The sequence below is a fragment of the Mirounga leonina genome, unplaced genomic scaffold (assembly GCF_011800145.1).
Source record: "Mirounga leonina isolate KUSES-001 unplaced genomic scaffold, KU_Mleo_1.0 Mir_115, whole genome shotgun sequence".
Classification (NCBI taxonomy): Eukaryota; Metazoa; Chordata; class Mammalia; order Carnivora; family Phocidae; genus Mirounga; species Mirounga leonina.
The window spans coordinates 75,622,682-75,642,953 of record NW_023270268.1 but is presented as its reverse complement, the minus strand read 5'-3'; the positions used below and the strand labels follow the sequence as shown (position 1 = coordinate 75,642,953).

The 20,272-nt window shown below is 48.9% G+C and overlaps 1 protein-coding gene across 4 annotated transcripts in view; it reads left to right on the top strand.

The window, feature by feature from the left end:
* The window catches only part of IGF2BP2 (insulin like growth factor 2 mRNA binding protein 2), a 158,045-nt gene extending 149,025 nt beyond the window's left edge, over window positions 1-9,020 (top strand). For 2 of the 4 annotated variants that reach the window (XM_034999760.1, XM_034999758.1), the window contains 4 exons: window positions 2,272-2,346; window positions 3,906-4,037; window positions 5,699-5,812; window positions 8,168-9,020. In XM_034999760.1, the coding sequence (XP_034855651.1) occupies window positions 2,272-2,346; window positions 3,906-4,037; window positions 5,699-5,812; window positions 8,168-8,302 (456 nt within the window). In that variant the 3' untranslated portion in view covers window positions 8,303-9,020. Of the gene's footprint in view, window positions 1-2,271; window positions 2,347-3,905; window positions 4,038-5,698; window positions 5,813-7,146 lie in introns of all 4 variants that reach the window. The other 2 variants (XM_034999761.1, XM_034999759.1) reach the window with 1 other exon arrangement.
* The last annotated feature ends 11,252 nt before the right edge of the window (window positions 9,021-20,272 follow it).

The following is a 20,272-nucleotide window of genomic DNA, read 5'->3' as shown; positions in this document are numbered from 1 at the left end:
ACCCCAGCCCACGGACGGACGGCCAGGGCGGGACGGGCCGTGGTCGTCCTTGGTGCTGCACCAGCAACGTGCTTCTCCTTCCCCGGCCCCTGCCTCTCTCCACAGTAGTGAAGGAGAGAAAACCAGGGAGGCCGAGTCTTCGTGGGAGACATTTCCTACTTTTGAAAGTTAGGTTTTTTTGTTAGTTTCCACAGGACTCCGAACACATTTTCTCTAAAGCAAAACGGGTAGTCTCCCTCTCAAGAACCCTCCGTTCCTACACTGCCAGTCTTCGGGGGCCACAGCTGGAGGCACGCTGGGTGCTGCCAGGGCGGGGAGAGAGCGGTACACTACTGTGTGCGAGCTGAGTGCTGGCAAGGGGGGTGGGCAGAGGTGAGGCCGGGGACGTGCACCCTGAGATGCTTTGGAGCTGGGCTTCCGCCACCCGCCTGCCCTGCAGAGCGTCTGGGCAACCGGCTGCAGAATGTACACACCACTCCTGAGCCTCGCTTCAGGCCCTGCTCACCATGGGATCTCACCTCTGGGTCCCCTGTACTTCAGTCCTAAGACGGGTCCTCCTTCCTGGTGCTGTCACGGCAGTTTGCCGGCGGAGAGTCATTCCAGAACGGCAGGAGCTCACGAGTAGCTCTGAGACTTCGGGTCCGGGCGGCAGCATCGGACAGTGGAGAGATGGGCCGTTTGCTTTGCAATGTGAGCCAGGCAGCCGGGAGTCGCCGGGAGGCGGACAGCAGCGGCCGAGTGGATTTGGTCAGCGCCAAGCGTGAACTGGCCTCGCAGCCCTCCCCGATCTGGGCGGGTGAGAGCCGGGACCTGCCGGGCCGTGCTCCCGTCCCTCTCGTGCACGCTGCGAGATAAGGACTGGGCTTAACACCAGCTGTGGATGGAGAAGTAGAGGCAGGTGTTCCCGCCAGTGGTCCCGAGGGCCAGTGTCTGGGGGGCCTGCCGGCAGGCCCCACCCCCAGGGACACGTGATCGGGCTTCTCAGCAGAGGCTGCTGCCCTGCACAGGTGGAGGCCGACAGGCTGTGAAGTCCTCCCGAGGAGCTCAGGCCTTGGAGACCTGTGCCTCACATCCGTCCTCATGCCACAGAGGGTCAGAGCCCGAGCCCTCCCCGAAGATGCTCTGATCCCAGGGCAGGCGCAGGTCAGAGCACACCTTGGCCGCACCAGAGCACGATAGAGCTGCGGCAGCCGCCCAGCAGCCGGAGGCTCACGGATGCAGCCTGGCCTCGGCCACGGACGGAGGTGGAGGTGGGGGGCTTCCTGGGGAGCCCACGTCTGAGACACAGCAGCTAGTGGTGAATGACATCCACTGTGAACATCTTCTCCAGGCTCAGTCTCGGACAGGACCTCTCCTGAGCCCTGGCTTTTTTTTTTTTTTTTGGCTTTAGGAACACTGTGGCCCTGTAAATGAGGTTTCTTTTTTTGACTCTGCTCTCTTCGTAAGCTTAAAACTGAGTCTGCGGCCCATCTGAGGCAGGTGTATAGGACCTTATGAGATGCATTTGTGTACTGACCTCACGCCCAGCTCATTTCTCAATGTCTGGTGTACTTTTCACTCATTTAACTTTAACTTTAGTTTTGCTACACTGTATTTCTTTTCAAAGCTACCTTAATGGTTTTTGGAATAAGGCAAGCTATGCAGAGAAGAACTTGTAATGGGGATCTAACAAAAAGTGCTTGCCTGGTCCGTCATTTGAGTTATGTTACAAGAGAACTCAGACTCACAAATGGTGAGAGCAAAAGGCGGAATTGAGCTTGCCAGGGTTCACCTCCCAATTTCACAGATGAGGAAAGAGAGTCTGAGGAGGGGAGGGATTTGCAGAACAGACACTGGGACCAGGGTGTCCTCACCCCTGCTCTGGAGCTGTCACACTCAGTTCCCGAGCCGTGGATGAACTGGTTTGAGCGCCCCCCCCCCCCCCGCTCTAGCTCAACTGTCACCTGTAGCTGACTACCTCTGAGCTGAGCGTTAGAACTGGGGCAGCTCTCCTGCAAACTGGCTGCACAGCAGCGCCTCTGTGAACTAGCTCTTCCTTCCCTCTGGGGCCCGGGTGAGGTGGCGGAGCCCACACCTCCCTCTTCCTCCTAGAACTCGACTCCCTTGGCTCTGTAAAGGAGGCTCAGTGCTCGGCAGCAGAGTGGAAGCAGCAGGTGCAAAGGCAGAAGCCCTATAATCCCTTGCTAATGTGTGTGCGCGCCACACACCCAGACAAGGGAGGGGCCTGGGGAGCACGGCCCAGCAGCAGCATTTTCCTCTTGTCAACTGCAGATTGCCCCGGCGGAAGGCCCAGACGTCAGCGAAAGAATGGTCATCATCACCGGCCCACCTGAAGCCCAGTTCAAGGTCAGTGCCAAGGGTCACCTCAGCCCTGCAGTAGCTGAGGGCCTTAAGCAGGCAGCAGCCACCTCAGAGGCACGTTCAAGACTCTCCTTGGGAGGCCCGGCCTCCACTGCCCTTCTTGCAGCGGCTTACTCGTCTCAGACTTACCCTGTCTTGCTACCTCTGGGCTCTTCCCTCTGCTTGGAGCCCTCCTTCCTTTCTCTTTCATGGAAAAGTAGATAGTCTGTGGGTACCCAGTTCAAATGGCACCCCCTCTGGGCCATCTCTGACCCCTGAGCCGTGGCTTTGAGGGCAGGTGTCTCAGACTCGTTGAGTCACACTCTTCCGGCTCTGAGGGCATAACCGTGGGGTGTAAGGGCACATAGCAGGAGTTTGGTGAGGTGCATTTTGTCTTTGCCCTTTTTTCTCCCCTAGGAAAATTACAAATTGAGTTTTCTGAAAGTCAGAAGCATATTTCTTTTTTTTTTTTTTTAAGATTTTATTTATTCACCTGAGAGAATGAGATAGAGCATGAGAGGGGGGAGGGTCAGAGGGAGAAGCAGGCTCCCCGCTGAGCAGGGAGCCCAATGCAGGACTCGATCCCAGGACTCCGGGATCGTGACCTGAGCCGAAGGCAGTGGCTTAACCAACTGAGCCACCAGGCGCCCCCAGAAGCATATTTCTAAAAGTATAGTCCTCATCATTAAAAATATTTAAGATCTGAGAAGAAACATTAACACGTGGAAATATTTAAGAACAGTAACCCTTCGACTCATGAGTGGATAAACAAAACATGGTATATCCACTCAGTAGGACGTTAGCCATAAAAAGCAAAATTCTGATGCATGCTGTGGTGTGGATGAACCTAGAAAACACTGCATGAAGTGAAAGAAGACAGAAACACAAGGCCACGTGTTACATGAGTCCCTTTATCTGAAATGTCCGGAAAAGGCAAATCCATAGAAAGGAGGATGGCGGCTGCCGGGGGGCCGGGAGCAACTGGGGCTGCCCACTAGTGTGGGGTTTTTCTTTGGGGGACTGGGGGGGGGGAGTGTCCTGGGAAGTGGGGATGGTTGCCTAACATTGTGAATACACCAAAAACTCCTGGAGTGTACACTTTAAAATGATGAATTTTAGGTTATGTAAGTCTATCTCAATTTTTAAAGCCTTTAAAAAAACAAACCAACCAACCATAACCTCCCAGCTGCGCTGGCTCTGGAGTTAAGACATCAGCAAGCAGCCCCATCACCACCCATCTCGCCTCCAGACTTCAGTGACCCGAGGTCTAAACTTACCGTGGGGGGAGGAAGTGAAGAATGCCCGGTACCAGTTCATTCAGCCCGTTCGTGGGGGCTAGGGCGATGAAGATCAGACCCCGTCGCCACCAGCCCCGAGCCCACACCCCCCACACCGAGAGCTTCATAGCGGCGGCCGGCGCAGTGCCCCGCCAGGTCTCTGGAGGAGGGCAGCAGGCCCTGGGGAACTGGGGGTGCCCCGGGCCTGGGCTGGCCAGTTCTGGCAGCAGCACCGTGGAGTGGGCTGCCTGGCAGCCGAGAGTCACCCGTCACGCCTTGCTCTCTCAGGCCCAGGGGCGGATCTTTGGGAAACTGAAAGAAGAAAACTTCTTTAACCCCAAAGAAGAGGTGAAGCTGGAAGCCCACATCAGAGTGCCCTCTTCTACGGCTGGCCGGGTGATTGGCAAGGGCGGCAAAACCGTGAGTGCGCCCCGAGCTGGCTTCGTCTCCTGGCTGACTCCCTGTGCCGGCCTCCCCTGATTTCCCTCAGACCTCTGTTGGCTCTTCAAGGACATCACTCAGGGGCTGAGGGCCCCCAGTCCAGGGTGCTGAGCCAGGCCACCAAAAACACCAGGGTTCTGCACCCGGAAATCCGGCATCTCAGCTACATGCTGGAAAATGAAGACCCCGACTCCCCATAGACCGGGAGGCTGCCTCCTGCCCCCCGCAAGCCCACACATAGCAGCAGGAAAGTCCTAGGGAACAGAATCCCGTCCTGAGGATCCCCACTTGGCCGACTGTCCATCTTCTCTAAAGTCCCGCTCAGAGGCAGGCAGGGGCCATCCTACACTCGCCTCTGACTTTTCAAACTCTCCCTCCTGCAGATTCTGTCTTCTGGCTATTTCCCAAACCTGCCCATCTGTTACAGGGGAGCTAGTTTAGCCATCGGGTGGTAGGTGAGAAGGAAATACTTAAAAAAAATAATAATAATCAAGGTCTTCAACCTGAAGGGGGCAGCAACACAAAGGAATTTGAAAAGTGCCAGAGAATTAACTGTGAAGCTTGTAGGAATGAGCAGATAGTCCGTCAGACGCAGGTGTGTTCTAGAACACGACTTCCCCCCGTGGCGGGGATATGACCCCTGAGAAGTTCTCTGGAGTCGTGTGTGCGCGCGCGTGTGCGTGCACGTACCTGCTGTTTTCTCTACACAGAAACTCTTACTAAGCACTCAAAGCCAAGTTCTGCATATAATGAGTCACCTTCATACAAAAGAATAAAGTCAATGGCTTGCAGATTATTCTCCATATCCAGGAATGTGATCAGCACCCGAGGGCACACACACCGACGAGCCAAAAGGCAGTAGGCAGGAGCGCTAATGGCCCACGGGGGAGTCTCATCCTGAGCCCTTGGATCCCCTGTTTGGTCATTTGGGAACCAGTCACTGAATTCTGTGCACCACCACCCCCCCCCCACCCCGAGCTGTCAGCTGTCCGCTGAGCACTTGGCGCCCCCACCCGTGTGTTTAGCACCCTGGAGGCCAGGGCCTGGGCTGAGCCCCTGCGTAGTGTAGGCTTGTTGAGGCTGGGGAGAGTAGGAAGTGGGCCGCAGGTGAGGGGGGAGCAGCACTGGCTGGAGGCTTCCCAGAGGGGGGCTGGTATGGAACTGGAACGGCAGGGAGAAAAGGTAAGGATCCGAAGGTAGAAGGAGGGGAAGGAAGACTTGGAGGCAGGGATGAACATGAAGGGCGGGGCCCAGAGCAATGCCTGATTAGGAAGGAAAGTTTGCTTTGGTGAGTCTGAGAGACTGAGAGGTGGTGTTGGCTCACGGCTGGCACCCAGGAGGGATCTGCCTTCCTGAATGACGGGAGAGCATGGGTCACTGCGAGCATGGGCAGGAACCGCATTGAAGGGAATTCCAGAGTAAGAATTCAGCCCCAGAAGGAGCTCCAGGGAGTTGGGGACCGGACCCTCCTTGAGCCACCCCGTGAGTCTCCAGGGCTCAAACATGGCCCCGTGCGACCAGAGGCTGGGAAGCCCCCGGACACGTCCTAGGCTAAAGGAAAGAAGAAGAGCCTCCAGCCACCTTGCCCTCCAGCACTCCCCTCTCCCACTTCCTCCTGAACCCACTTTCTCCCTGCCCAGGTGAATGAACTGCAGAACTTAACCAGTGCAGAAGTCATCGTGCCTCGTGACCAAACACCAGATGAAAATGAGGAAGTGATCGTCAGAATTATCGGGCATTTCTTTGCTAGCCAGGTATCTGTGCTGTGAGGGTCTGGTCTCTCTGGCCAGCCAGTTTTCACTTCTCTAAGCTACTGGTGGCCTGTCCGGTGGCCACGGGCCCTACACACGCCCCACCCCCGAACCCCCACACACAGATGGAACCTCCCCCTGGCTCTTCAGGGACTGCCTGCAGGGCAGGGGAAATTGCTCCACACCATCTCCTCACAGCTCTCCCCAGGCGTGCTAGAGGAGCTCAAGGAAGAACCTAGCACTTTGAAGTCAAGCCAAGCACATCTCCAGCCCCCTGCAATGCTAGAGCATAAGGTCCCCCCTTTCTTTGCCACCTACGCACGCCTCGGTCACAGCCTTTCCCTGCTGGGAACCACATACCAGGCAAGGACCCGCCCTCGGGGTCCCCCCGGTCAGGCTCTGAGAATCTCACTGTGAAGGGTTGAACCTGCTCATTGCGGGAGAAACTGCTCATTGCAGGAGACCTCCGTTTCTCTGCCGTCCTTCTCCACCTCACCATGACTTCCCCGTCAGGGCCCAGGACCTCCTATCTTTAATTCGGAAGGACCAGTGACTCCGCATCATGCGGCCTGATTCTTTTCGATGCTCTTCGTGTGTTGGGTTTGGGGACAGAGCAGTCCCGGTCCTTGCCCCAAACCAGGAGGGCCGGCTAAGCGTACAGGGAAGCTTTGTCTGAGCGGTCGGCCTGCTCTGCCGGAGCGGTGCCTCGCCCCTCCCTGCAGGCAGAGCTCCTGCGTCCCAGCTCTGCCAGTGCCCTGCCTGCCTACAGGGGTGCAGTCCCTGCCGGCTGTACTGTACCACCAGTGGGGGGAGCGGGCTTGGGCTCACGTGTGTTCTCTAGTCGCACAGGCTAGAGGGTCTGGGCCAGTCCCTCACTTCCTCCCCATCGCATTTCCTGTTCGTCTTTCCTGGCATCGCACTCATGTTCTTCCCAGGGGCTCCAGAAAGGCGGGTGGGGCAGCCCTGAAAGCCACAGTGTGTGGAATGGGAGGGGGAGTGCTGTCTGACCTCCACGAGGCCCCCTCTGCACGGGTTCCCTGCCTCTGCTTCCTGGCCTCTCTTAACAAGTACCTGGAAGCTTCTGGGGTCCCACCTCCTTATCCTGCTGCACCCAGCGGCCTTAGGGAAGGGCTGGGGGAACCCTGAACTTTAGGCAGGAAAGTACACCCCCCCCCCCGCCCCCAGCCCCCAGAGTGAGGGCCTCAGCAGGTAGATGACACTTTTCTGAGCATCCCACTTCCTTTCCCCAAGTCCCAGCCCCAGCCTCCCACCCCCACTGCTTGTCCTCAGAACCGGGTTCCTTTTTCTCCCCTGTCCCCTCCTCTCCCTTGCTGCAGACTGCACAGCGCAAGATCAGGGAAATTGTACAACAGGTGAAGCAGCAGGAGCAGAAATACCCTCAGGGAGTCGCCTCACAGCGCGGCAAGTGAGGCTCCCACAGGCACCAGCAAAACAACGGATGAATGTAGCCCTTCCAACACCTGACAGAATGAGACCAAACACAGCCAGCCAGCTCGGGAGCAAACCAAAGACCATCCTGAGGAATGAGAAGTCTGCGGAGGCGCCGGGGACTCTGCAGAGGCCCTGAGAATCCCAGGGGCCAGGAGGGAGGTGGGGAGGAGGTCAGCCCGGGGGCCCTGCCCGGCCTCCTGCCTCCCCCAGGGCCTCTGCAGGCTTCCCAGCCATCCACTGCACCATCCACTCGGATCTCTCCTTAACTCCCACCACGCTATCCCTTTTAGTTGAACTAACATAGGTGAACATGTTCAAAGCAAAGCAAAATTCACACCCATTTCTTTTTGTGGAAATTGTCTCTGTACATGTGTGTACATATTAGAAGGGAAAAGATGTTAAGATATGTGGCCTGTGGGTTACACAGGGTGCCTGCAGCGTTAATATATTTTAGAAATAATATATCAAATAACTCAACTAACTCCAAGTTTTAATCAATTATTAATTTTTTTTTTTTCTTTTTAAAGAGAAAGCAGGCTTTTCTAGACTTTAAAGAATAAAGTCGTTCTTTGGGAGGTCTAATGGTTTAGTAAAGGAGCTTCGAGACCACCCACACAAAATTCACCCGAGGGAAATCTCGAAAGGACACTCACAGCAGTTCTGGATCACCTGTGTATGTCAACAGAAGGGATACCGTCTCTCTGAAGAGGAAACTCTGTCTCTCTTCATCCCTGTCTAGCTCACACACCCATTTCTCTTTGCTTCACAGGTTTTAAACTGGTTTTTTGCATACTGCTATATAATTCTCTGTCTCTCTCTGTTTATCTCTCCCCTACCTTCTCTCCCTCCCCTCCTTCTCCATCCCCATTCTTTTTAATTCCCTCATCCCTCTGTCTCAATTCCCAGTATCTACGCACCCCCCAGGCAAAGCAGTGCTCTGAGTATCACATCACACAAAAGGAACAAAAGCGAAACACACAAACCAGCCTCAACTTACACTTGGTTACTCAAAAGAACAAGAGTCAATGGTACTTGTCCTAGCATTTTGGAAGAAGAAAACAGGAACCCATCAAACCAACCAACCAAACAAAGAAAAATTCCACAAAGAAAGAATGTATTTTGTCTTTTCACATTTTGGTGTATAAGCCATCCATATTCAGCGAAATGATTTCTTTCTTTTTAAAAAAAAAAAAAAATGTGGAGGAAAATAGCAATTTACACGAGGTCGTTGGCCCAGGGCGTTAAATTTACAGATTTTTTTAAACGAGAAAAACACACAAAAAAAGCTACCTCAGGTGTTTTTTACCTCAGCACCTTGCTCTTGTGTTTCCCTTAGAGATTTTGTAAAACTGATAGTTGGAGCATTTTTTTATTTTTTTAATAAAAATGAGTTGGAAAAAGAATATCAACTGCCAGCCTGGAGAAGGTGACAGTCCAAGTGTGCAACAGCTATTCTGAATTGTCTTCCGCTAGCCAAGAACCTGTATGGCCTTCTTTTGGACAAACCTTGAAAATGTTTATTTAAAAAAAAAAAAAGATGACAAAGAAAAACAGAGAGAGCAAATATTGGAGATGTCCTGAATCTCAATAGGGTACGCGCCATTAGGGCTTTTTGCGCTAAAGGATGAACATGTACTGGTTTATGTGAACAAGCCATTTACCACCAGACTGCAATGCCAGTTTCCTCTACTGCAAACAGTGTTCTGTGACAAAAACAAAAACAAACAAAAAAAAAATGAAATATATCCAGCTAACAAGATCCTGGTGTCTTGGTCTCTTATTTTACTAAGCATCGCCCATCCCAAAGTGTCAAGAGAGTTCCAGCTCTGGGGGACTGAGGGAGAATGGGCAGCAGAGAGTTAGGCCTGGGCAGCCGCCCTGAGGAGGCAAGGCTTCTGCAGGCGGCTTTCTGGGAGAAGCTAAGCTAGGCCAAGGGTACTCCAAGTGTGGGCCCCACCGGGCAGCACCTGTATCACCTGGGAACGTGTTGCAAATGCAGATTCTTGGGGCCCACCTTGAATCAGAAACTCTGAGGGGCCCCACAGTCGGCTTGGGCAAGCCCTCTGGGTGATTCTTGAGTGTGGCGGAGTTTGACAGCCATGGAACTGGAGGGATGGACTGCCTGCACGTCAAGGTAGGTAAGACTAGCCCCTCTCCTTAGGGAACCGTAAGCCTGGCCAGGAACGAGTTGATGTTTATGTGGGGGACTGGGAGAGGATAATACGCCTGACAGTTCCAGGGAAGAGGTGCTCATCCCTCCCCAGAAGCCCCATTGTAAGTGTTCCAGGAGGTCCGAGAAGGGCAGGGTCAGCCTTGGACAGAAGGCCGGGGCGGGCGGGGGCGGGGTGTTGAACTTGACCCTCCCGCAGGTGTGTGCTAAAGGTCAGACCGGAATGGGTCTGTTCTGTGTAGGCTAGAGACACATGCTCCAAGTCCAAGCAATCTTAGGAATAGAGAGGGGATACTGGACTGCCAGTGGTGGCCAGTCAGGCGTTGGGGGGTGACCGTTCATAGCACAGCAAGGACAGATGGAGGGGAACTGATGGGGTTGCAGAGTAGCCACATTCCCCTAACAAACTCTGAGGGCTCCTCGATCACTTAAACTTTGTTCCTCACCCATGTCCCATCCCCATTCGTGATTTTCTCCGAAGTCCAACTTCTGAGATGCTCTTTGTACTTTGAAGTCTCTGCGTGTAGATGCGAGCTGTTCCTTTCCCTGCTGCGGTTGGCAGGACTCCGGGCAGGGACAGACTCCCCGCTCCTGTGGCCGTTACAAGTCCTGGGACCTCTGGCTCTGCCCTCCCTCCTCTTCCCTTTAGGCCTCAAACCCGCTGCCCTCTCAGGGAGAAGCAAACCCCAGGCTGACCATCCGAGAGAAGCCGCAGGGTTCCCGGCAGCCACGCTTATTTCTGAAAGCTGTGCCCCGGGCTGAGGTGTCCCTGTCAGGTGGACAGAAACAGCACACCTTTAAAGGCGGGGCTTTAAATGTAGGCCCGAGGGCTTGGGACCGGGTCTGTCAGGACAAGAGCGATCACCTCACCGTGAGAGCGACAAGACACAGGACCCTCCAAAAATGCGCTCTTAGCTCTGCTGCTCCCGTTTGATTCCTTGGCCTTCGTTCCTGCTGGCAGAATCTGAGGTTTCATTCCAGGTCCTAAACTGCCCATTTCCAAAGTCATTGTCTCCGAACATGTGAGAGCAAGGGAAGGACGTGCTAAGATGATGCTGGGCCTGCCCTGGTACGGAGCACCTAGAAGTTGTCGTAGGGTTGCAGAAATGAAGGGGAGGCCACACGGAGAGGCAGAAGACAGGAAGGAGACGGCTGGTCCCTAAGCAAGGATGTTCTCCCCACAGCCCACTTTCTGAGAACCCAGATGCTGGATGAAATCCTGCCCCGCCTTACTGTCAACCAGAACAGCTTCACATGCATGCGCTGGACTCGAAGTGCTCGCCGCATCTGCGTGAGCTCACACTACTCCAACTTTGTATCCATTTCTCCTATGAATCCCCGACTTCCTGTCTTGAGAGGACATCCTGACATCCCAGAAAATCCTAATTACAGGATTTTATGCAAAATAAAGGACAGTTGTTAAATGGGGGCTTAGGTCAACAACAACAAAGCTTTTGTTCATGAGCCTGCACTCATAAAGCCCCTCCCTGTTCCTTTGGACAGAGCCCCTTGAAAACCCGTGACCCATAGTGCTTTTGAAGACAGTGACCTCTCCCTAGACTTGGTGAGTAGCCCCAAACATTTCTGCCCTCTAACTAGGTTTCTGGATGTTACTGTTCCATCCAACATGGAGCTCTAGAAAAGGATGACAGGTTGACTGCAAATTAGCAAAGAGGGTTCCAGCATAGAGGGAGAACTTGAAAACATAAAAAAAGGGGAACCAAAAAAAGTTGGGTGGAGAGAGTCAACAAGGAATCGAAGGGATTAGCCCAGGCCAGAAAGAAGGTGATCTTGACAGGGCAAGGGGTGAGGGGAGGGAGGAAACACCGATTTCTAAAGGAGTGACTGGGCACCCATTAGGATGTGAACAGCTAGCGAGCAGACAGGAGTGGGGTGAGGACATGAAGAGTATGAAAAGCATTTGGCCTTGTCTTATTCCTACGTCCCTGGGGAAGGATGCGGGCAACAGAGGCGGCCCGGCTAACGATTACGAAGGAAGCCCACCCTGTGTAATTTAGAGACTAGCCTAAATTGTACATGCATCCAGACCTCTTAGAGCCTACTGGAGGTTTCTTTGGCCTGCTACCACAGATGTCTAATAACACTGCTAGCAAATTCCCTTGGTGTTTACAGTAAATTATTGCTGCTGCCTTTTATTTATTTCCTCTCTACGTTCCCCTTAAGGTGCCGATAAATTGAAATTTAAGACTTTCCCCATATGCATCACCCCAGGGCAGGCCTGAAGGCAGGGACTAGGACTCTGGTACCATATACTGGGGTCTCACTTCCTCATCAGGAACATAAGAGAAAGCCCAGGCCCAGAAATGTTCTCCCTGATCATCTGTACTCGAGCAGTATAACCTTGGAGACCGGTCTCTTAGAGACCTGTCTCCTTATCTGTAAAATAAAGGTTTAATTACAACAAAGTCCCTCCAAGTCAAAAACGGCTTCTCCTTAGCAGCCTTCAGTGTTCCTTCTTATGGTTTCTCATTAAATATCAAAAAGATATTTAATGAGCATCAAAAATAGACAAAACAACTAAGCACCCAAAAAGCAAGGGAAACTGACAATAAGCGATACCGAACTGGAATGGGAAAACATTAATGCCTGGCAAAGAACCACTTTTTTGAAAGAAAGAAACATGCATACTTGCCATCTCCGGGATTACCCACCACTTGGCCCCTTCCCACTGGATGGAATGCTGGTGTGGAGGGGAGAGCAGTGATGGAGCTGCAACGGCCATCTTAAAAAGCAACATGGAAGCCAAGTGTTAAGGAAAGCTCCTGACACTGTGGAGGACAGGGCAACATCAGACTGCTCAGGCTCAAACTGGTACCTGAGAGAGAAAACTACCTTTGTAAAGAAACTTATTTTATGCCCTTTGGTATGGCAACAAACCAGTATCTTAATGCAACCAAAAATAGAGATTCAGTCCTAGATAGATTCTGTCATATTTTTTTGGATAGAACTAAAGGTCTAATAGGATACGGACCAAAACAGAATAACAAGCAAAAAAATCAAGCTAGTTTCAGATATCTCTGCTCCACTACGGAGTGCCAGAAGGCATTTTAAGAAGAAAAAGGGCCATGACTTGAGAATTTCAATACCCAGTCCAGTTATCTTTCAGGTGTGAAAACTTCAGGAAGATTCTATTTGCAGGGATTCAGATAAGAGAATTCCTATGTCTTTGAAAATAAGTATGTGAAAATGTTTCCAACTAAAAACTAAAGCCAAATAAAACTCATGTTTAAAAAAGACAAAGTAAGCATTGAAACCAATTAAACTAGAAATGTTTAAATTGTTCTAAATCTGTAACTAAATTTAAAACTGAATTTAAATATCAAGATTACCCTTGAAGAGGAAGCAAAACATGGTAACGATAAAAATCCCAAAACACATGTTAACAAAGACCAAAAATGTGTGAAATGTATATGGGAAGAGGAGGGGGGGACCACAAGTGTCATAATTGGGACAAAACTGATCACTGTGCCAGAGTGCTAGCTGAAAAACAAAAATCCACGGTCTCCTCTTCCCAGGCCCCCAACCCCACTGTGTGCTGGTCTCCCTTCCTTTGCAGAACCATGTGGACACGTGACTGAGCATGAGCTTGGGGCCACTCCTACCCAGGCCCATTGAAAACTGCCTATGCTACCTCCCCCAAGGACTCTGTGCTGGCCAGACCTTAAGGATTGCAATGAGGGGGTTGACACCCTCTTCTGTAAACAGACAGTAAATATTTTAGGCTTTGCAGGTAAGACTGTGAGCTGACACACAATGATGCTACCTCCGAGGAGGGAAATTTGGCAAATTACATATGCTACATATTTGACCCAGCAATTCCATTTCTAGGAATCTACGCCAAAGATATGTTAGCAAAAACGAAGTGACATGCAAAAGGCACATGCATTGAAGCATTATTTGTAACAGAAGATTGACAGCCTAAACATCCATCGTGAGGGGACTGGTAATGAAGCACAGCACCTGAAACAGTGGATTATTACAAGGCTATAAAAAGAACTGAAGGAATGAGGGGTAACTTATCTAGAATAAATTGAGGTTTTCATTTATTTGTGAGAGAGAGAGCACAAGCAGGGGGAGAGGAGAGAAAGGGACCAGCAGACTCCCCGCTGAGCAGGGGAGCTCAACATGGGGCTCAATCCCAGGACCCCGAGATCATGACCTGAGCTGAAATCAAACGCTCAATCGACTGAGCCACCCAGGCACCCCTAGAATAAACTGAGTCTTTTATTTTTTTTAAAGATTTTATTTATTTGACAGAGAGAGACCCACAGCAAGAGAGGGAACACAAGCGGGGGAGTGGGAGAGGGAGAAGCAGGCTTCCCGCGGAGCAGAGAGCCCGATGTGGGGCTCGATCCCAAGACCCTGAGATCATGACCTGAGCCGAAGGCGGACGCTTAACGACTGAGCCACCCAGGTGCCCTAAACTGAGTCTTTTAAACAATGAGGCACAACTGTTAACATCATATCTTTACTAATGTAAAAAAGGAAAGAAATACGAATACTTATATCTAGCTATATTTTCAAAAAAAGGAAGATTAAAAGCTAATAAAGAATTGAAATTTAAGACCAGGGAAAGAACAGGGTGAGGCAAGGAAACAATGTATCTTGTTGCATCGTTTTGCTCTTGGACTAATGTTTATGTTTTACATAATTAAAAAACAAAGCAGGGGCACCTGGGTGGCTCAGTTGGTTAAGCGTCTGCCTTCGCCTCAGGTCATGATCCCAGGATGGGATCGAGCCCCCACATAGGGCTCCCTGCTCAGCGGGAAGCCTGCTTCTCCCTCTCCCTCTGCCTGCCGTGTGCTCTCTCTCAAAAATAAATAAAATCTTTGAAAGATAAAAAAACAAAGCAAAAAGCAAATCCCCAAACACCAAGAACAAATGAATCCAACTGTGTATCAAGTTGATGGCATAATTACTCGGAAAAAAAATTAAATGATTTTAAGAGAGTATTTTCACTGTGAATCTCCAGTGGGATATGGTCTAAAAATAAAAAGAGGGCGCCTGGGTGGCTCAGTCGTTAAGCATCTGCCTTCGGCTCAGGTCATGATCCCAGGGTCCTGGGATCGAGTCCCGCATCGGGCTCCCTGCTCGGCAGGAAGCCTGCTTCTCGCTCTCCCACTCCCCCTGCTTGTGTTCCTGCTCTCGCTATCTCTCTCTCTGTCAAATAAATAAAATCTTTAAAAAATAAATAAATAAAAATAAATAAATAAATAAAAAGAATTGCAAAGAAATCTTAAACTGTATTCAGTAACCTTGTTGTTATGCTGGTATTGATATTTTGAAATTATTATAAGTATACTGTGGGGTAAAACTAATTATGTTGATGTTGTTAGCAACCAAGGTTTTCAAGATTACAATATAAAATCAAAATCCTTAGACTAGGGGCGCCTGGGTGGCTTAGTCATTAAGCGTCTGCCTTTGGCTCAGGTCATGATCCCAGGTGCTGGGATCGAGCCCCACATCGGGCTCCCTGCTCCTCGGGGAGCCTGCTTCTCCCTCTGCCTCTGCCGTTCCCCCTACTTGTGCTTGCTCTTTGTCAAATAAATAAATAAAATCTAAGAAAGGAAGGAAGGAAGGAAAGGAAGAAAGAAAATCCTTAGACTTACATTGGAATTGGAAATCAGTAGAACATTTTTTCCCTTTGAAGAAAAAGTATTTTCTAGTCTGTCTATTGTAAAGGCCTAGAAGCACCACTAACCCAGTGGTAATCAGCATTAACAGTGCCCACATTCTGGTCTCTACAATTTCTCACTAAAAGAAATCCTTCAATAAATGGCCAGTTTCAGGTCTGGAGCAGGAGATGTGTAAGATGAGCCTTTATCATACCTGTTAAGCAAGAAAGCTATCACAGACTTGTGGGATTCTGTCAAAAGAACACTGAGGCCAGAAATAGGTCAATTTGAACATCAAACAGATTATTAATGAGTCAAAACATCATATATTCTTTCCTGTATGAAGTGCATTTCACGGTAACCAAATATTAAGTTTCTTTTATAGAAGAATTCAAGAATTCAGTGAACACAGAAGCAATGACAGAATTAGAAAAGCACCATTTTGTACCTCTTAATGAAATAATGGGTCATCAAATTTAAAACCAAGAAGATGGACAGGAAGCTTTACAGCCTGAACCACTGATCACTCTTAGCGCCACTAAGTAGGACAACCAGATGCAATACAATAGGGACACCAAGGAAGTGTCCTTACCTACTTCAACCTGGATCCAGTCCAGCCGCTAGATTAAACTTAACCAGTTTATATGAAATACAAGGGCTGGCGGAAATAGTTAAGCCCTAGCAAGGAGCTATAAGCCAAATCTGGAATGTAGGACGTTCCACAGGAAAATGCAGTTTCTCAAATAAATACTAGTATAAGGAGGGAGACTGCTGTTGGCGTACGAGTCTCCAGAGCTCTGTAATCATCAAAGGCAATGCACGTGTCAAATAAGATTTCGGATTTGGAACCTGTATTAGACTTCAGAGACCACTGTACCTACCTAGCACAAACTCGATAGATTAAAACGGATACGTAGTCTCACAGCTCTAGAGCCAGAAGTGCAAAAGCCAGGTGTCAGCAGGGCCTTGTTCCCCGGAGGCTCTTCCAGCTTTTGTGGCTCCAGGCTTCCATGGCTTGTGGGTAGCCGTCACCTCAAACTCTGTTTCCATAGTCTTACCTCCTCTTTTTTGTTTTGTTTTGTTTTAAAGCAGGGGGAGTGGGAGAGGGAGAAGCAGGCCTCCTGCTGAGCAGGGAGCCCAACGCGGGGCTCGATCCCAGGACCCCGGGACCATGACGTGAGCTGAAGGCAAGATGCTTAATGACTCAGCCACCCGGGCACCCCCAAAAACGAGTTTATAAAGTAGCCCATCCAGACCACCATTATTAACACTTGGTATCTTTTTCCAGACTTTGTTTTAGAGATGTATAAACAGATTTTTTTTTCCACACAAAAATGAGTATAAAATATGAACACTGCCTAGGCCCATTTTTAACACCTACTCCTCTTATCTCAAAACTCAGTCTCTCTTATAAGGCCTGTGATTGCATTTGAGCGCACCCAGATAATCCAAGATAAATTCCTTTTCTCAAGTTAATTGAGACTTGATTTTAAGAGAATTGAGAATTCAACTGAGAATTGATTTTAAGTTAATCTTTTGTCACAGAAGGTAATATTCACAGGTTCCAAGGATTAGGATGTGGACCTATCATTTTGGGGGCCACCATTCATTCAGCCCACTATATATCCTGATTAGAAGAATAAAACATTCGTTAAATGACCAGGAAAATTTTAATATGAACTGAATATTAGATGATATTAGCCATCCTTATTCTGTTAAAGGTGAAAATGATAGAGGGTTTTTTTAAGTATATTAGGGAGACATTCTTAAATATTTAGGTAGAATGATGTGAAGGTTTTGCTTTAAAATACTCCAGACTCTCCCCTCCCCTATGAAAAAGTGCATCCAGATTAGCCACATTATAGTAACTCCTGAAAGAGGGTGATGACTGTGTAGGTCTTAGGATTCTCATAAGTTTTTTGTAAAGTAGTTGAAAAAAAAGATAAAATTGTCCACTAAAATGAGACAGTAAATGTCTCAGAATGATCTTATCCAGGGGCGCCTGGGTGGCTCAGTTGGTTAAGCGACTGCCTTCAGCTCAGGTCATGATCCTGGAGTCCCTGGATTGAGTCCCGCATCGGGCTCCCTGCTCAACGGGGGGTCTGCTGCTCCCTCTGATCCTCTCCCCTCTCGTCTCTCTGTCTCTCACCCTCTCTCTCTCAAATAATAAATAAAATCTTAAAAAAAAAAAAAAATTTTAGAAAAAAAAGAATGATCTTATCCAGAAGACCAACAAAAATATTTTAAAACTTGTATCAGTGGAGGGACGCCTGGGTGGCTCAGTCAGTTAAGCGTCTGTCTTCAGCTCAGGTCATGATCTCAGGGTCCTGGGATGGAGCCCCAAGTTGGGCTCCCTGCTTGGCGGGGAAGTCTGCTTCTACCTCTCCTCCTGCCTGCCCCTCCCCGTGCTTGTGCTCTTGTGTGCTCTTCCTCTCGCTCTCAAAAAAAAAAAAAGAAATCAGTGGAGGGTTATCTGGGTGGCTGAGTCAGTTAAGCGTGTGCCTTCAGCTCAGGTCATGATCCTGGAGTCCTGGGGTCGAGCCCTGCGTCGGGCTCCCTGCTCCGTGGGCAGAGTCTGTTCCCCCCCCACCCCTCCCCCCACTCGTGGTATCTGTCTCTTGCGAGAGCTCTCTCGCTCAAATAAGATCTTTAAAAAAAAAAAAAAAACTTAGGGCCAACTGAGTGGCTCAGTTGATTAAGCGTCTGCCTCAAGCTCAGGTCATGATCCCAGCCAGAGTCCTGGGATCGAGCCCCGCATCGGGCTCCCCGCTCAGCAGGGAGCCTGCTTCTCCCTCCGCCTCTGCCGCCCCCGCTGCTTGTGTGCTGCTCGCTCTTTCGCGCTCTGACAAATAAAATCTTTAAGAAATAGAAATTAAAAATTAAAAAAATACTTAAATCAGTGGAGTTACAGATCATTATCCTGTGCCAGAAGAAATAAGTCAAAATACCAATAGGTGATTTTTTTCCCCTGATTTGTTTTTAATATACCTAACTTTAACTCAGAAATTTTAAATGAGAATTTCTCCTAAGAGAATGACCCAAACATGGTACAAGATGGTATGTGCAACAATACTTAATATAATTATGTTACAGCCATATTCTAGAACACTATGCAACAACTACATGATGTCAATATTTATTGACACGAAGGTACGTTTGAGATAAAGGGGATTATATAGCCATATATATAGTATGATTCCATATTTGTTAGTAACAAAAAACATATGCATGTGTGAATGTGTACAATTCACACACTTACTTATACATATAAGAAGGGGCATATATACCAAAGGCCAGGATATATACCAAAATGTTAATGTTCAGCTACGGACTCTGAATGGTGAGTTTGCAGAATTCTCATTCTTTACCATTTATCAGCATTTCACTTTTCTACTATGAACACCTATCACAGATACAATTAAAAACAAGCATGACTACAGACTGGACGATCACCATATGCCCTTCAGGAGCCAGTATGTGTGCCAGGGGCGGGTGGGGGCAGGGCTTCTCCGCTGTATATTTGAAGTACATTCTTCTAAGAACTTGATGTTACTTCTCCTGGCACTTTCCAAAGTGTGTTCCATAGAACAGTTCTACAGGTGACACACACAGAAAGGTTCCATGTCCAAGTTTTCAGAAACATGAGGTTCAGACATGAATCTGTTCTAACGTTTGCTGTGCGTCCCAGGAGGAAAAGCCACGGAACCCACACATTCCCAGGACCATTCTTTCACATCCTAGATAGAAGTAACAGGACCTGTACTTAACATATTTTAGAAATGCCAACACACAAACCTGAAAAACAAGGACTATTTACAGATTTCCATTGAGGGTCTGAAAGCTTCTGGCCCATTTTCCTAGAATGATTCATCTCAAAATAGCCCCACATGTATCATATTTTTGTGGTCTCCAGCTTTACAGTTTTAAATATAATTTGCATTCCTGCTGTCAGGTGATTTGGAGCCGAGCTTTTTAAACTGGATTTCTGTCCATTAGTGGGTTGAGAAACCAGCTTGGTGGTCATAACCTACATTTTTATTTAAAAAACGGAAATAAAACTATCAGAGTTTAGCAAGGGTAAGTAGTGTTTTTATAGAACTTTTGTGTCTACATAAAATCACATAATATGTATACATGTATGTGCTGGTCACAATAAAAAATACAAAAAAATTTGCAATCAAAAATCTGAGGGGCGCCGGGGTGGCTCAGATGGTTAAGCATCTGCCTTCGGCTCAGGTCATGATCCCAGGGTGCTGGGATTGAGCCCCACATCGGGCTCCTGGCTCAGCGGGGAGCCTGCTTCTCCCTCTCCCTCTGCCTCTCTCCCTGCTCATGCTCTCTCTCTCTCTCTCTCTGTGTCTCAAATGAATAAATAAAATCTAAAAAAAAAAATCTTGAAAGACATGAATTTATTGGTAAATAAGATGAAATCAACACCTACTGATTTCATAAAATCAATACCTACTTATCTATTGATAAAATCAACACCTGTTTCAATACACCCAAACTCCTCCTTGTATAGATTAAGTAAATTAAAAGAAAAAAGTGATCAGGGGCGCCTGGGTGGCTCAGTCAGTTGAGCATCTGCCTTCGGCTCGGGCCATGATCCCAGGGTCCTGGGATCGAGCACCACATCAGGCTCCCTGCTCAGTGGGGAGTCTGCTTCTCCCTCAGCTTCTCCCCCTGCTTGTGCTCACTCCCTCTGTCAAATAAATAAATAAAATCTTTAAAAAAAAGTTATCATAGCAATACAGCCAGCTAGATCTCTAACTTAAAACAGTACCAAAAGTTTGCTTGAATATTGGGTGCTTAGAGTTTTTCCTCAAAGGAACTAGAGATCAGGTTCCCAATTAGTTCACAAAATCCAATTTAAACTATGTAGCTTCACTATAGTACTAAGGTTACTACAGACTTAAATTTCTCTAGCTTGTTGACTTATCTGTATCTGAGGTTCAATAGATCTCCAAGGACACATTCTCCCACACCCACACCTTGGTCCCAGCACCAAGCAACTCCTTATAGTGCGAACAGGCACCATTCAACCTGGCATTCCTCAAGTTGTGCTTAGGATTTCAGAGGAATAGTTCAGAAGTTCTAATAGTCTTTGGCAACTGAGGTAGAATCTGGGGCTCTCCAGAACATCTTCCAAATGCCCCAGGTCTGTGTCCCTCCCACCACATCCCAGCTCTGGTATAAGGTCAAACA